General features: G+C 39.1%; 1 protein-coding gene across 7 annotated transcripts in view; it reads right to left on the bottom strand.

The window, feature by feature from the left end:
• RTTN (rotatin) overlaps positions 1-17237 on the bottom strand; it is a 198292-nt gene that overhangs the window by 87411 nt on the left and 93644 nt on the right. For all 7 annotated transcript variants that reach the window (XM_073006242.1, XM_037987996.2, XM_037987997.2 and 4 more), the window contains 3 exons: positions 14399-14618; positions 4285-4413; positions 3731-3841 (listed from right to left, as the gene is read on the bottom strand). In XM_073006242.1, coding sequence (XP_072862343.1) covers positions 3731-3841; positions 4285-4413; positions 14399-14618 — 460 coding nt within the window. The remainder of the gene's footprint in view (positions 1-3730; positions 3842-4284; positions 4414-14398; positions 14619-17237) is intronic.

Raw genomic sequence — 17237 nt, 5'->3', positions numbered from 1 at the left:
TAAAAATTACAGTCTGCAAGCCTTTTTCTAGGGAAAGCACAGGGCACTTACCTTTTATGAACACAATTTCAATGTATTCCTCATTCTAAAAAAGGTAGCTATTCTTTGTTCTACCTTTCTTAATTTTTTAGTGTTTCTTCCAAATAAATGATTTTAACTTTCTTAAAATTTCTAAACAAAGAGGAAAATACCATTTTACAAGGCATTTCATATTTTCCTCAAAAGTTATTTCAAGAGAAAAATGTTTCCAAGTAAGACTGATGTGGTATAATATGCTTGCTGTAGAACCACTGCTGTTCAAGCCACACGTTTTGGTAAATTTCTGAATTCTAACCCAAAAATATAGTTTCAATGACAGCTACAGAGTTTTAAAAAAAATGCAGTCATAAAATAGTCAAGTAGTAAGTTCAAGTTCAATGTGACTAAAAAATATATTTCAAATATTTCTATAAATAAGGTTTTCTTATAATAGCACACTTTGCTTGAAAAAAGTAAACAACTGGCTAAAGCTGGAAAGAAATAATACAAAATTTTGTATTGTAATGCAAATGCAATTTTTTGCATTTAATTTAATTTCATTACATGACACTTAAATTTGCATGTCTATAATTTCCAGATCCTTTTCAACTGTTTCAAAATGGCTAAGCCTCTCCAATAATTTTCTACTCTTCTGAAGGTAATAGATACTACAACCTTTTCTCTTTTATATTTTCAATCTATACTCGAACAAATTTGACTGAAAATGACGGTGCTGTGCACTGAACTGTGTCTCCTCAAAACTCGTATGTTGAAGCCCTAATCCCCAAACTGTATTTGGAGAGAGAGCTATTAGGTGATTATAGTTTAATGAGATTATAAGGGTGGGACCCTATTGCACTAGGAATGGTGGCCTCAGGAAGGAGACAAATCTTTCTCCATGTGCATGCTCCAAGGAGAGGTCATGTGAGCACACAGTGAGAGAGCAGCCCTTTGTAAACCAGGAAAAGTGCCCTCACCAGAAACCAACCATGTTGACACTCTGATCTTGGACCTGTAGCCTCCAGAAGCGTAAGAAATAGATTTCCGTTTTTGGGCCACCCAGACAATGGTACTTTGTAATGGAAGCCTGAGCACACTAATACAGACTTTTGTACCAAGAAGTGGGGATGCTGCTGAAACAAATGCCTAAACACATGAAAGTGACTGGCACTGGGTCACGGGTTAGAGACTAGAAGAGTTTTGAGGTGGATGCCAGAAACGTAGACATGGGTTATTCTCATGAGATCTCAGACAAAAATGAGGACAATGTTATTTAAAAAAGGTTATTTGAGGAAAGGCAATCCTTGTTATAAAGTAGCAAGAAAACTGGTTGAGCTGTGGTCATGTTCCAGTGTTTTGCGGAAGGCAGAACTTGTGAGCAATGAAATTGGATATTTAACTGAGATTTCTAAGCAAAGTGTTGAAAAAGTGGCTTGGTTCCTCCTGATTGCTTATAGCAAAATGCAAAAAGAGAGAGATGAATTAAAGAAGGAATTAAGAATGGGTAAGCAAAAAGAAACAAGAACAAGATTTGAAAAATTCTCAGCCGATCCGTGCAAAAAAAATGAGAGCTTGTTCTAAAGAGAACATGGAGGATGTGGCTGAATAACCATTTAAGAAAGAGATCACGGGTGCAATTCATGGACTTAATCAGACATCTCAGCAGAAGCCAGGAATAGAGATGGGATTATATCAGCAAAGACATTGCCAATTTGAACTAAAGAGGACAGAGAAAGATGCATAGAATGAAGGAAAGCTGTTGGACTTCCTGGATTCTGTAAGCAAATATGTGCTACAGTGGTCCCTCCCTTATCCATGGGGAATACATTCCAAGACCCCCGGGGGATGCCTGAAACCACAGATAGTACTGAATCCTATAACTACTATCTTTTCTCCTACACGTACATATCTATGGTAAAGTTTACAAATTAGGCACAGTAAGAGATTAGCAACAATAACTAAAAATAAATTAGAACAATTACAACAATATGCTATAATAAAAAAATATATGAATGTGGTCTCTCTCTCAAAATATCTTACTGTATTGCACTCAGCCTTCTTATAACGACATGAGATGATAAAATGCTTACATAAAGAGATGAAGTGAGGTGAATAATGCAGGCATTGTGAGGGAGTGCTTGGCTACTCTGATCTTCAGGCTGCTTTTGGAAAATGAAACCTCTGATAAGGGAAGACTACTGTATTCTTCAATGAAAAGTAAGAATGACCTAAAAAATGATTCAGAGAACACCAGGCTGCCAATCCCACCACAGGACTAGGGGGTGGCTTTTCCTCCTTAGTTTCAAAGATCTCTCTGATTTCCATGGGCCAGGATGATGACCCTGCCCAGGGCTTCCGGGGCATGGCTGCCCTTGAAGACAGCTTTATGGGGGGGGCTCTTCAAGAGAGCCAAAGGGATGGAGTCATCTCATAGAGCCATCTAGATGCTGTCACTCTGGTGGGCCTGTAAGGCACAGCATCCAGCCAAAGAACACTATCCCTGAGGATTAACATCTAATGGAATTTGCTTTGTTAGGCTTTGGACTTGCTTGGGACCCATTACTTCTTCCTTTTTTCCTATTTCTCTCTGCAATGGGAAAGTCTATCCTACCATCATCTTTTGGAAGCACGTAACTTGTATGGGTTCACAATTCACACTTGGAGAAGAATTCTGTCTCAGGAAGGTTTATATCTGGAGACTTACCCAAATGTGGTTTAGATGATATTTAGATGAGATTTTGGACTTTAGATTTTACAGTTGATTTTGGAATAAGTTAAGACTTTTGTTGAGGTTGTTGAGGGAGAATAAAAGCATTTAGCATGGAAGAAGAACATGAAGTTCAGGGGCCCAGGGGTAGAAAACTATGAACTGAACTGCATCCCTCCAAAACTCCTATGTTGAAGCCTTTATGCTCAAGTGACTACATTTGAAGACAGGGCTTCTAGGAGATAATTAAGGTTTAGTGAGGTCATAAGGGAGTGGTCCTATCTCAATAAGACAGGTAACCTTATAATAAAAAAAAGACAAATCTGTCTCTCCACCACCCCTCCCTCCCATGCTCCACATGCATAGAGCAAGGAAAGGCCACGTGAATACACAGCAAGAAGGTAGCCATCTACAAGCCAGAAGGAGAGCCCTCACCAGAACTTGACTATGCCGGCACCCTGATCTTGGACTTTCAGCTTCCAAAACTTCTAGGAGAAAAGAAGTTTCTGTTGTCTAAGCCACCCAATCTGTAGTATTTTGTTATGGCAGCCTAAGCTAAAACAGGGCTTAAATAAAACATAAGGTAGAGTCCCTACAATAATACCATAATATAAACATGTATATGTATATATGTTTTATGTCATGGTTTTTTTTTTTTTTTTTTTTGAGATGGAGTCTCGCTCTGTCATCCAGACTGGAGTGCAGTGGCGTGATCTCGGCTCACTGCAAGCTCCACCTCCCGAGTTTACTCCATTCTCCTCCTGCAGCCTCCCAAGTAGCTGGGACTACAGGTGCCCGCCGCCATGCCCAGCTAATTTTTTTGTATTTTTAGTAGAGATGGGGTTTCACCGTGTTAGCCAGGATGGTCTCGATCTCCTGACCTCATGATCTGCCCGCCTCGGCCTCCCAAAGTGCTGGGATTACAGGTGTGAGCCACCACGCCCGACCCCGTGTCATTTGTGTTTTAAATGGAACACAATACACTTGATTCTCCTTCATACTCACCTCTGGGTCCCGATCAACCCATAATGGAATCAACCAAGCCAATCCTTGTTGAGTAGGAATGTGTTCTTCACTATGACTACCCAAAGGCAAGAACCAAAGTGACATCCACTCCTAGAGGGAAAAAAGGGAAACAGAAATACTCTAGGTAAGTTTCTAAAAATCAAATGCAGGAAGGTTAAAACAATTATGAATTTTTAATGAAAACAACATAAAAATGTATTTTAGACTTGGTTTTAATCCATTATTCAGCCAAAACAAGGCAAACAAAAAAAATCTCAGTTTCTCCTTAAAAAGTTAAACATAACAATTTTTTGAAGCTATTTTTCCCATGATTTAGACAAACTGTAGTTTTCCAGTGAATGCAGATTTTAATCAATTTCAAATAAAATTCAGATTTGCTAATATACAACTTCTAAGAAATATTCTAGTCAAAAATCATTCTTAGTCAAAAGAGACATTTTCATGTAGCAAGTTTATATGCTTGAAATGTGTTGGACACAGCACATTCCCTTTCAAGCAACTGTTCAGAAGACAGACAGCTTTAATGTGCTCACCGAGCTCCCAGCCTGGGCCATCATCTCATGGGATAAGTGAAGCAAGCAAAGAATTGTGCTCTTTGTAACACCTTTTCCCATGAACGACATAGCATTTCCTCCACGTTCCACATAAAAAGAAGTAATGACCTGAAAAACAAATGAAAACAATTTCATGGCGGCTTTATTCTTAATGGTATATAAAGATAAATATATAACTGTCTACTGATTCATATGAATTGAATCCTTACATTATAAAGTTGTAATATTTTTAGTTTATATACTTAAAAATGAGTAAGATGGTAAATTGTATGTTATGGGTATTTTGCCAGTGTTAAAAGACAATATTCTTCAGCCTGCATGACATAGCAAGACCTAGGTCTCTACTTAAAAAACAAAACAAACAAACAAACAAAAACATTAGCCAGGCATGGCAGTGGACACCTGTAGTCCCAGCTACTGGGGAAGCTGAGGAGGGAGGATCACTTGAGCCCGGGAGTTGGAGCTTGCAGTAAGCTATGATTGCACCACTGCACTCAGCCTAAGTTGTAGAGTGAGATCCTGTAATTTTTCAAAACAAAAACAAAAATTCTTAGTTTCAATATTTTTCCTTTTAAAGTCTGTAAAAAAAAAAAAAAGATGTGTAGTGCCCTCTTAGTACACAGTTGTAACTTAGAATATGCTTATAATATTTTTCAAAATGTTACAGCATCCTTTTAAAGAGTTTATAAATAATTTGTGCTCATTTTCAAGGGGAATGCTTCCAGCTTTTGCCCATTCAGTATGACATTGGCTGTGGGTTTGTCATAAATGGCTCTTATTATTTTGAGATATGTTCCATCAAATACCTAGTTTATAGAGAATTTTTAGCATGAAGGGATGTCGAATTTTATTGAAGGCCTTTTCTGCATCTATTGAGATAATCATGTGGTTTTTGTCATTCGTTCTGTTTATATGATGGATCACATTTATTGATTTGTGTATGTTGAACAGGCCTTGCATCCCAGGATGAAGCCAACTTGATCATGGTGGATAAGCTTTTTGATGTGCTGCTGGATTTGGTTTGCCAGTCTTTTATTGAGGATTTTGCATTGATGTTCATCAGTGATACTGGCCTGAAAATTTCTTTTTTGTTGTTATGCCTATGCCAGGTTTTGGTATCAGAATGATGCTAGCCTCAAAAAATGAGTTAGGGAGGATTCCTTCTTTTCTACTCTTTGGAATAGTTTCAGAAGGAATGGTATCAGCTCCCCTTTGTACCTCTGGTAGAATTCGGCTATTAATCCCTCTGGTCCTGTGAATCCCTCTGGTCCTTTTTTGGTAGGTAGGCTATTAATTATTGCCTCAATTTCAGAACTTGTTATTGGTCTATTCAGGGATTCAACTCCTTCCTGGTTTAGTCTTGGGAGGGTGTATGTGTCCAGGAATTTATCCATTTCTTCTAGATTTTCTAGTTTATTTGCATAGAGGTGTTTACAGCATTCTCTGATGGTAGTTTGTATTTCTGTGGGATCAGTGCTGATCTCCCTTTTATCACTTTTTATTGTGTCTATTTGATTCTTCTCTCTCCTTTATTATTCAGGCTAGCAGTCTAACTATTTTGTTGATCTTCTCAAAAAAACCAACTCCTGCATTCACTGATTTTTTTGAAGGGTTTTTCGTGTTTATATTGCCTTCAGTTCTGCTCTGATCTTAAGTTATTTCTTGTCTTCTGCTAGCTTTTGAATTTGTTTGCTGTTGCTTCTTTAGTTAATTGTGATGTTAGGGTGTCGATTTTAGATCCTTTCCCCTTTCTGCTGTGGCCATTTCGTGGCATAAATTTCCCTCTAAACACAGCTTTAGCTGTGTCGCAGGGATTCTGGTACACTGTGTCTTTGTTCTCTTTGGTTTCAAATAACTTATTTATTTCTGCCTTAATTTAATTATTTACCCAGTAGTCATTCAGAAGCAGGTTGCTCAGTTTCCATGTAGTTGTGCAGTTTGGAGTGAGTTTCTCAATCCTGAGTTTTTTTTTTTTTTTTTTTTTTTTTTTTGAGACGGAGTCTCGCTCTGTCGCCCAGGCTGGAGTGCAGTGGCCGGATCTCAGCTCACTGCAAGCTCCGCCTCCCGGGTTCACGCCATTCTCCTGCCTCAGCCTCCCGAGTAGCTGGGACTACAGGCGCCCGCCACCTCGCCCAGCTAGGTTTTTGTGTTTCTTAATAGAGACGGGGTTTCACCGTGTTAGCCAGGATAGTCTCGATCTCCTGACCTCGTGATCCGCCCGTCTCGGCCTCCCAAAGTGCTGGGATTACAGGCTTGAGCCACCGCGCCCGGCCTCTCAATCCTGAGTTCTAATTTGATTGCACTGTAGTCTGAGGGGCTGTTTGTTATGATTTCCACTCTTTTGCCTCTGCTGAGGAGTGTTTTACTTCCAATTATGTGGTCAATTTTGGAATAAGTGTGATGTGGTGCTGAGAAGAATGTATATTCTATTGGTTTGGGGTGGAGAGTTCTGTAGATGTCTATTAGGTCTGCTTGGTCCAGAGCTGAGTTCAAGTCCTGAATATCCTTGTTAATTTTCTGTCTCGTTGATCTAATATTGACAGTGGGGTGTTAAAGTCTCCCACTGTTATTGTGTGAGAGTCTAAGTCTCTTTGTAGGTCTCTAAGTACTTGCTTTATGAATCTGGGTACTCCTGTATTGGGTGCATATATATTGAGGATAGTTAGCTCTTCTTGCTGCATTTATCCCTTTATCACTATGTAATGCCCTTGTCTTTTTTGATCTCTGTTGCTTTAAAGTCTGTTTTATCAGTGATGAAAACTGCAACCCCTGCTTTTTTTTTGCTTTCCATTTTCTTGGTAAATCATCCTCCATCCCTTTATTTCGAACTCATGTGTGTCTCTGCATGTGAGATGGGTCTCCTGAATACAACACACTGACAGGTCTTAACTCTCTATCCAATTTGCCAGTCTGTGTCTTTTAATTGGGGCATTTAGCCCATTTACATTTAAGATTAATATTGTTAAGCATGAATTTGATCCTGTCATTACGATGCTAGCTGGTTGTTTTGCCCGTTAGTTGATGCGGTTTCTTCATAGTGTCAATGGTCTTTACAATTTGGTATGCTTTTGCAATGGCTGGTATCAGTTGTTCCTTTCCATATTTAGTGCTTTCTTCAGGAGCTCTTGCAAGGCAGGCCTGGTGGTGACAAAATCTCTCAGCATTTGCTTGTCTGTAAAGGATTTTATTTCTCCCTCGCTTATGAAGCTTAGTTTGGCTGGATATGAAATTCTGGGTTGAAAATTCTTTTAAGAATATTGAATTCTTTTAAGAATATTGAATCCCACTCTCTTCTGGCTTGTAGCGTGTCTGCAGAGAGATCTGCTATTAGTCTGATGGGCTTCCCTTTGTGGGTAACCTGACCTCTCTGGCTGCCCTTAACATATTTTCCTTCATTTCAGCCTTGGTAAATCTGATCATATGTCTTAGGGTTGCTCTTGTCGAGGAGCATCTTTGTGGTGATCACTGTATTTCCTGAATTGGAATGTTGGCCTGTCTTGATAGGTTGGGGAAGTTCTCCTAGATAATACCCTGAAGAGTGTTTTCCAACTTGGTCCATTCTCCCCGTCACTTTCAAGTACACCAATCAAATGTAGGTTTGGTCTTTTCACATAGTCCCATATTTCTTGGAGGCTTTGTGCGTTCCCTTTTATTCTTTTTTCTCTAATCTTGGCTTCATGCTTTATTTCATTAAGTTGATCTTCAATCTCTGATATCCTTTCTTCTGATTCATCGATTCAGCTATTGATACTTGTGTATGTGTCATGAAGTTCTCATGCTGTTTTTTTCAGCACCATCAGGTCATTTATGTTCTTCTCTAAACTAGTTATTCTAGTTAGCAATTCCTCTAACCTTTTTTCAAGGTTCTTAGCTTCCTTGCATCAGGTTAGAACATGCTCCTTTAGCTCAGAGGAGTTTGTTACTACCCACCTGCTGAAGCCTACTTCTGTCAATTCATCAAACTCATTCTCTGTCCAGTTTTGTTCCCTTGCTGGTGAGAAGTTGTGATCCTTTGGAGGAGAAGAGGCATTCTGATTTTTGGAATTTTCAGCCTTTTTGCACTGGGTTTTCCTCATCTTCACGGATTTATCTACCTTTGGTCTTTGATGTTGGTGACCTTCGGATGGGGCCTCTGAGTGGAAGTCCTTTTCACTGATGCTATTCCTGTTCGTTAGTTTTCCTTCTAACAGTCAGGCCCCTCTGCTGCCGGTCTGCTGGAGTTGGCTGGAGGTCCACTCCAGACCCTGTTTGCCTGGGTATCACCAACAGATGCTGCAGAACAGCAAAGATTGCTGCCTGTTCCTTACTCTGGAGGCTTCGTCCAAGAGGAGCACTGCCAGATGCCAGGGAAGCTCTCCTGTATGAGGTGTCTGTCGACCCCTGCTGGTAGGTGTCTCCCAGTCAGGAGGCACGGGGTTCAGGGACCCACTTAAGGAGGCAGTCTGTCCCTTAGCAGAGCTTCAGTGCTGTGCTGGGAAATCCACTGCTCTCTTCAGAGCCGGCAGGAGGAACATTTAAGTTTGATGAAGTTGCGTCCACAGCTGCCCCTTCCCCAAGGTCAAAAATTTAAAATTTTAAGTGACTATTTTAAAGATAAAATATTTAAATGATCAGGTCCTTATTATCTTCCTCTAAGTCCTTTGGAGATATCTAACGTCTGTCATCTGTGTAATGATTTTTAATTCTAGCTTATAAATGACAAGTCAAGAACTTTGCCAATATTTTTTTTCTACTTGATATTTTTGTCAGACCTCTGGAATTATACATCATGTATCTGATTTAAAGGTTTAATTATCATAGTTTATTCACCTATCATAATTAATCATGCTTAGTTAAAAAGTCTCATTTCACAGCTACAAAAAGTAAATACTCATATTCAAATTTCACTGTGCAGAAACAAGCTAATCATTTATTAGAAATACGGCTCCCTCCCAAAAAGGAAAGAGCTTTAATTACTAAGTAACTATGAAGCAAATTATTTGGACCAACAATGACTTTGTTTCAATATTCGCTCAATAAGCCTTACTCTATTCTTTAAAAGATGAATTTAGTCATTAGTAGTACAATAGGGATACCTGTTTATGTAATTAATAAATTAAGCAGATAGTCCCAAGAGTAAATGTTACCCTGCTACAACTGCTAACAAAAGCGACAGATTTCTTCCTAATATTTTACTGCCATTTAACATGAAGACATAAAGATTTTCTGCTTGACAGGGTTTATGAAGCATGAAACAAACTCCTTTTTAAACCAAAGCAAGATTTGCTATCAAAATTTTTATAACTGCGAAACATTACATAACAGGGACTGTGCTTTTTATGTATCCTATAGCTAACAAACTGTTACTAAGTTGTATTACCTCAAAGACAACTGAACACAGAATGGACTATTGCCTTTTTGACTACACTTCTTACTTAGAACTAAGCCCTTTTTTTAATTTCTGGTATTTGAAACATAGGTGTGATCTAAAGTCTTTGCACATAATTTTAAAACAAAAGCACTTCTGATAGTTTCTAAACATATATGGGGCAACACTTCACTGCTTCTTTAGTTACCGCTGTGGCAAGTCCTCACCTATTCCTGATTTCAAACAGTAAAACTCACTTTCTAGAGGAGACAGACTCTGTAAAAGGTTTATAAGTATAGTATTTATAAATTACATTACAAAAAATGCTATAAACTAGGTAGTTATAGGTTGAATTAGATATTTTTTTCAATTTTTAAACTTTTAGGTTCAGGGGTACATGTGAATTGTTTGTTACACAGGTAAACTCACGAGAAGAAAGTTACAACACATCAGAATCTCTGGGACACAGCTAAGGCTGTGTTAAGAGGGATATTCATGGCACTAAATGCCTCCATCGAAAAGTCAGAAAGATCTCAAATTAACAACTTAACATCACAACTAAAAGAATTAGAGAAAAACAAATCAACCCCAAAGCTAGCAGAAGACAAGAAATAACCAAAATCAGAGCTGAACTGAAGGAAATCAAGATACGAAATACCATTCAAAAGGTCACTGGATCCAGGAGTTGTTTTTTTGAAAAACCTAATGAGATAGACAGGCCATTAGCTAGACTAACTGAATTATATTTTAAATGCACTAGAGGAGCTGACTTTCTAAGAAATATTATCATTAACTCTTTAATACACCAGTTTTTAAAAATTCATACATTTCTGATCATAGACAGCATAAAATAACTAATTGGTATACTGAGAGTTGATCCATTTTCAATATTTAGACTTTAAAAATGAAATTTATTTTATTAAAGGGACTCCAGTAAAATTCATATTAAATTTTATAGTACAGCAAAGAGTATTTATAACCTTTAAATCTGTTTTAAAATACAATATGTGTTTTTGGAAAAAAGTTCTAGATAAGACCAAAGTATGATTTACACTGAATATGTGTGTGTGTGTGTATGTATTATTTAAATCATTATTTAATAAAATAATTTTTTTATTATTTAATTATTTAAATCATTATTTAATAAAAATACGAAAATAAAACATTTTTATAATCATTTATGTCACATTTCCAAAATGTTTTTCAAACTGTATTTTAATTTAAAAACTATACCCAATATATATGTATTATGTAGCATTTATATTAACTGATTCACTAACCACTATGTAAAAATGGATTTTTTTTACATGACCTAGCAAATGACTATGCTAGGTCAATGAAGTAGCCATGGGATAGTAGAAATAGTCCAAAGATGATACTTATAAGCTCACAGTCTACTAGAGCAATGCAGAAAACAAAATAAAGGTCCAGGTACAGTGGCTCATGACTGTAATAGTAGCACTTTTGGAAGCCGAAGTAGGAAGAACCTTTGAGCCCCAGAATTCAAGGCAAACCTGGGCAACATAGTGAGACCCATCTCTACAAAAAAATTTTAAAAACAGGCAGATGTAGTGGTGCACACCTGTGGCCCCAGCTACTTAGGAGGCTGAGGTGGGAAGATGACTTGGGCCCAGCAGGTTGACGCTGTAGTGAGCTGTGATTGTGCCATTGCACTCCAGCCTAAGCAACAGGGCAAGACCCTGTCTCAAAGAAAGAAAGTAAAATAAATAAAAATAAAATGTATTAAGTAATAGCCACATATAAATTGTTACAGGTATATAACCTACAGGAAAGGCCAAACAATATTAGGTAAGAATCCAACTTTGGAAGAATAAGAAAAGGTTTACAAAAGGAAGCCTTTTCCTTAAAAAGGAAATAAATAAGTTAGAGCTTAAATTTTTTGTACAGATTGCCACCCCTAAAAGAGAAGAAACTATATGAGAGAAGTAGTCTTTTTAAAACGCATTTTTATTTTGGAAAAACAGCCAGATATAACTGAAAATTCCGAGACATGGGAAGAAGGCACCCACAGCATGAAAAAAAAACCAGGAGGTTACAGATACAATTTTATCAGAGAATTCCATGTCTAGAATGTCTATTCCTATCGCTATCAATTTACTTATCTTTCAAAATCTAACTCTACAATGCTTCCTACAAGAGTTATTCTCGAGGTCCTAACATGGTTAACAATCAAAACAAGGCTGACAGATTTGTCCAGGAAGAAAACAATGAGTACTTTTTAGATTCAGACAGTTTATTACCTACATAAACAGCAAAAGCAAAAATAGTCAAAGGTGCCAGCTCCTAGTATCTCTTGCACAGGATGACATTGAAACAAAGGGGCCAGATGACTATAACACGGATGTAGGACACTCTGTTGCTGAGAAGCCCATGCCAAGTTGCAGTAAAGCAGTTTTATAACCTGTAGTTATGTCCCAAGGAGAGCAAGGCAGAAAGCCCAGTGCTCATCGGAACCTAGGAACCAATGGCTCCTCACTTCCTAATAGACAGTGAAATAAATGAGAATCAACCTTGTATAGTCAGCTGCTCATAAGACTTTCATATTCTCATGTTCCAGAAGGATCATGGGAAATTCTGCCAAGATTTAGATCAGCTGTGGTTATGCCTTGTCTATGAAGCCCAACGGCAGACATGTAAAATTGTCAGGCCACTGTGATGAGGCTGTTCTCACAGAACTATGTACAACCATATCACTGTCATATTTATTATATCACAACAGAAATATTTTGACCTAATGATAGTAAAAACATGGCATAAGGCCATGCTTAGAGGATTAGAGCTAAAAATGCACATTTGAAAAAGACTTTAAAAAAAATCAATGACGTAAGCCTCTACCTTAAAATGTTAGAAAAAGACTTGCAAACTAAACTTAAAGTAGGAGATAATAAATATTGGCAGAAATAAAACAGGAGAAAAATGTTAAACAGAGAATCAACAAAGCCAAAGGTTCATTCTATTAGGAAGACAAATCAAGAAAAACTGAGAAAGGAATAATTAATGTCTGGAATGAAAGGGGACCTCACCACAGATTCAGCAGACATTTAAAAAGTAAGATGATTTGATGAATAACTTTACACTAATAATTTAAAAAATTAGATAAAAAGTTTTTAAATTCTACAAAAACACAACTTACTAAGGCTGAAACACATAAAAAGAAACTGAATGATTTTAGATCTATTTAAAAAGTCATTTCAGGCTGGGCAGGGTGGCTCACACCTGTAATCCCAGCACTTTGGGAGGCCAAGGCAGATGGATCACCTGAGGTCAGGAGTTCGAGACCAGCCTGGCCAACCTGGAGAAACGCTGTCTCCGTTAAAATACAAAAATTAGCTGGGCGTGGTGGTGGGCACCTGTAATCCCAGCTACTTGGGAGGCTGAGGCAGGAGAATCACTTGAACCCGGGAGGCGGAGGTTGCAGTGAGCCAATATCGCGCCATTGCACTCCAGCCTGGGTGACAGAGCAAGATTCTGTCTTTCAAAAAAAAAAAAAGTCATTTCATAATTTACTATCTTCCCAAAAAGAAAACTGCAAGCCAAGATTGTTTAACAATCAAATTCTATCTAACACTAGAGAACAAAATCATACTAGTGCAAATCAGCTATTCCAAAAAAAAAAAAAAAAGTTATATAAAGGAAACGAGTTAAAATGGTTGAAAAGGCCATGTTCTTAGAATCTCCCTGCTGCATTAATTCATCATTCTCCCATTTTAGTCATAAGAATGGAATGATTTTGATATTAAAAACTTAACAAATTCTTTAAGAGAAAAAAAGATGCAAAATTCGAAAAACATTTTTACATGAGGAAATAGGTAGAATAATTCTAAAAACTTCAGAATTCTAAAAAATTGAGAAAATAAATCCATTAATATATAAAAAGAATAATACATCACAACCTAACTGACATGTTTCCAGAAATGCAAGGTTTAACATTTTAAAATCAATCAATAATGGAATATAAGAGAAAAATCGTGTGATTATCTTAAAAGATACAGAAAAAAGCAATATACAATTATGAATTAAAAAACAAAGCTCCTAGCAAAACAGGACAAAAGAAAACTTCCTTTATTTGATTTTTCTTAATTGACAAAAAAAACTATAAACAGCATACTGAAGGGTGAAAAATTAAAGGTTTTTGTTTTGATATTGGAAATAAGAATTGCTGGATACATGGTCAATGTATAAAAATTGGCTGTATTTACATATTTCAGTAACAGAAGATAAAATTTCAAAAGAGATGCTCATTTTCACCAAAAGGTAAGAATGTTCATAGCGGTAGCATCTAAAACTGCACAAACTGGAATAAAAAGAAACAACAAATATCCTTTAACATTGTACAGACTGAGTATGCCGTATGCCAAATGCTTGGGACCAGAAGTGTTTGAATTTTTGTGTTCTTTGGATTTTGAAATACTGTATCATATACTTACTGGTTGAGCATCCCTAATCCAAAAATCCAAAATCTGAAATGCTCTAGTGAACACTTCCTTTGAGCATCAAAAGTTTCCTTTTATTTTTTTGAAAATCAGGGTATTTATAAAAGTGACCTTCCTTATCAATTAATAAAAATCACTAAAACATTTCACTATTTATGACTTATATAAACAATGCATAATATTCTACATTGAATAGAGTAACATAAAATGCACCTGTGGTCTGGCACAAAATAAAAGCAATCAATAAATAGTAAATAAGTACCATGGGCGGGGGTGGGGGGGGTTTACTTACCTCAAGGAGACCTGACAAGTACTTCACACAGATATCGAGAGGCTCTGTGAGAGGGGAGTGTGAGCTCCACCCCGGAAACGCAGTGAGGTTAGCCATCCCTCGTAGGGTCCGCTCAAGGGACGGCAGGCCATAGAAATGAGGCGCATCCGTCACTTTCAGACACTGGAGCAGTTTCAGAGCCAGCTGTGTTTGAAAAACGTAAAGAAGTTCCGAGCATTTCCTATGTAAGCAGAAGAGGGAAAATCAACCACCACGGAAGTATAATGGGCTTAATGGGCTATCTTACTGGCTATAAAAGGTTACTTAAACTCACAGTAATAGAAAAAAAATGAACTAGACAAAATGGCAGAAAATATTCTCTATCAAAACGAAACTTTTCAAGGAAAGCATAAAACACCAACTAGAGAATGTCATACACAATACAAGTAACAATTACACTGGGCCACGGGCTCACGCCTGTAATCCCAGCGCCTTGGGAGCCTGAGGTGGGAGGATTGCTCGCGGCCAGCTTGGGCAACACAACACAGTAAGAACTTATTTCTACAAAAATGAAATAAAATTAAAAAATAAATAAATATAATTAGGTGTGGTGGTGCATGCCTATAGTCCCAGCTACTCAGGAAGCTGAGGCGGGAGGATCTCTTAAGCCCAGGAGCTTGAGGTTACAGTGAACTAAGAATGTGTCACTGCACTCCAGCCTGGGTGACATAGTGAGACTCCCATCTCTTTAAAAAAAAAAAAAAAAAAAAAAAGGCTGCGTGCGGTGGCTCATGCCTGTAATCCCAGCACTCTGGAAGACCGAGGCAGGCGGATCATGAGGTCAGGAGATTAAGACCATCCTGGCTAACACGGTGAAACCCTGTCTCTACTAAAAATACACATACAAAAATTAGCCGGGCGCCTGTAGTCCCAGTTACTGGGGAAGCTGAGGCAGGAGAATGGCGTGAACCCGGGAGGCGGAGCTTGCAGTGAGTCGAGATCGCGCCACTGCACTCCAGCCTGGGCGACAGAGCAAGACTCCGTCTCAAAAAAAGAAAAAAAAAAAAAAAAAGGTCGGGGGGGATTGCCCGCATGACAGCCGAATAGGAACAACTCCAGTCTGCAGCTCCCAGCAAGATGGACGCAGAAAGGGGGTGAGTCCTGCATTTCCAACTGAGGTACCCGGTTCATCTCAATGGGACTGGTTGGACCGTGGGTGCAGTCCACAGAGGGCGAGCCAAAGCAGGGTGGGGCGTTGCCTCACCTGGGAAGTGCAAGGGGTCGGGGAATTTTCTCCACCACCCAAGGGAAGCCATGACAGACCGAGCCTGAGGAACTCCCGCACAGATACTGGGCTTGTCCCACCGTTTTCACAACCTACAAACCAGGAGATTCCCTGGGTTGCCTACCCCACCAGAGCCCTGTGTCTCAAGCACAAAACTGGACGGCCATTTGGGCAGACACCAAACTAGTTAAAGGAGTTCTTTTTTTCCATACCCCAGTGGCACAGGGAGCCAAGTGGTCTGGCTCAGCAGGTCCCACTCCCATCAAGCCCAGTAAACTAAGATTCACTGGCTTGAAATTCTCGTCGCCAGCACAGCAGCAGTCTGAGATCCACCTGGGACGCTCAAGCTTGGTGGGGGTAGGGGCGTCCGCCAATGCTGAGGCCTGAGTAGCTGGTTTTGCACTCACAGTGTAAACTAAGCCGCTGGGGAGTTCGAACTGGGCAGAGCCCACTGCAGCTCTGCAAGGCTGCTGTGGCCAGACTGCCAGATTTCCCTTGTCTGGGCAGGGCATCTCCGAAAAAATGGCAGCAGCCCCGTACAGGGACTTACAGATAAAAAACCCCCATCTGTCTGGGACAGAGCACTTGGAGAAAGGGGTGGCTGTGGGCGCAACTTCATCAGATTTAAACGTCCCTGCCTGAGGGCTCTGAAGAGAGCAGCAGACCTCCCAGCACACCAATGGAGCTCTGCTAACAGTCAGACTGCCTCCTCAAGTGGATCCCTGACCCCCGTGTATCCTGACTGGGAGACACCTCCCAGTAGCGGCCAACAGACACCTCATATAGGAGAGCTCTGGCTGGAATCTGGCAGGTGCCCCTCTGGAACAAAGTTTCCAGAGGAAAGATCAGGCAGCAATCTTTGCTGTTCTGCAGCCTCCGCTGGTGATACCCAGGCAAACAGGGTCGGGAATGGACCTCTAGCAAACTTCAGCAGACCGGCAGCAGAGGGGCCTGACTGTCAGAAGGAAAAGTAACAAACAGAAAGGAACAGCACGTCCACTCAAAGACCCCATCCGAAGGTTACCAAGAAAGGATATCAGTGATTGAAAATCAAATTAATGAAATAAAACATGAAGACGAGATTAGAGAAAAAAGAATAAAAAGGAATGAACAAAGCCTCCAGGAAACATAAGACTATGTGAAAAGACCAAATCTACGTTTGATTGGTGCACCTGAAAGTGACAAGGAGAATGGAACCAAGTTGGAAACACTCTTCAGGATATGATCCAGGAGAACTTCCCCAACCTAGCAAGACAGGCCAACATTCCAATTCAGGAAATACAGAGACCATCACAAAGATATTCGAGAAGAGCAACCCCAAGACACATAATCATCAGAGTTACCAAGTATGAAATGAAGGAAGAAATGTTGAGGGCAGCCAGGGAGAAAGGTCGGGTTACCCACAGAGGTAAGTCCATCACACTAACAGTAGATCTCTCTGCAGAAACCTGCAAGTCAGAAGAGAGTCAGGGCCAATATTCAACATTCCTAAAGAAAATATTTTTCAACCCAGAATTTCATATCCAGCCAAACTAAGCTTCATAAGCGAAGGAGAAATAAAATCCTTTACAGACA

This window comes from Chlorocebus sabaeus, chromosome 18 (assembly GCF_047675955.1).
Source record: "Chlorocebus sabaeus isolate Y175 chromosome 18, mChlSab1.0.hap1, whole genome shotgun sequence".
Taxonomy (NCBI): Eukaryota; Metazoa; Chordata; class Mammalia; order Primates; family Cercopithecidae; genus Chlorocebus; species Chlorocebus sabaeus.
The sequence above is the reverse complement of the archived record's forward strand: the minus strand, read 5'-3'. Positions and strand labels throughout refer to the sequence as shown.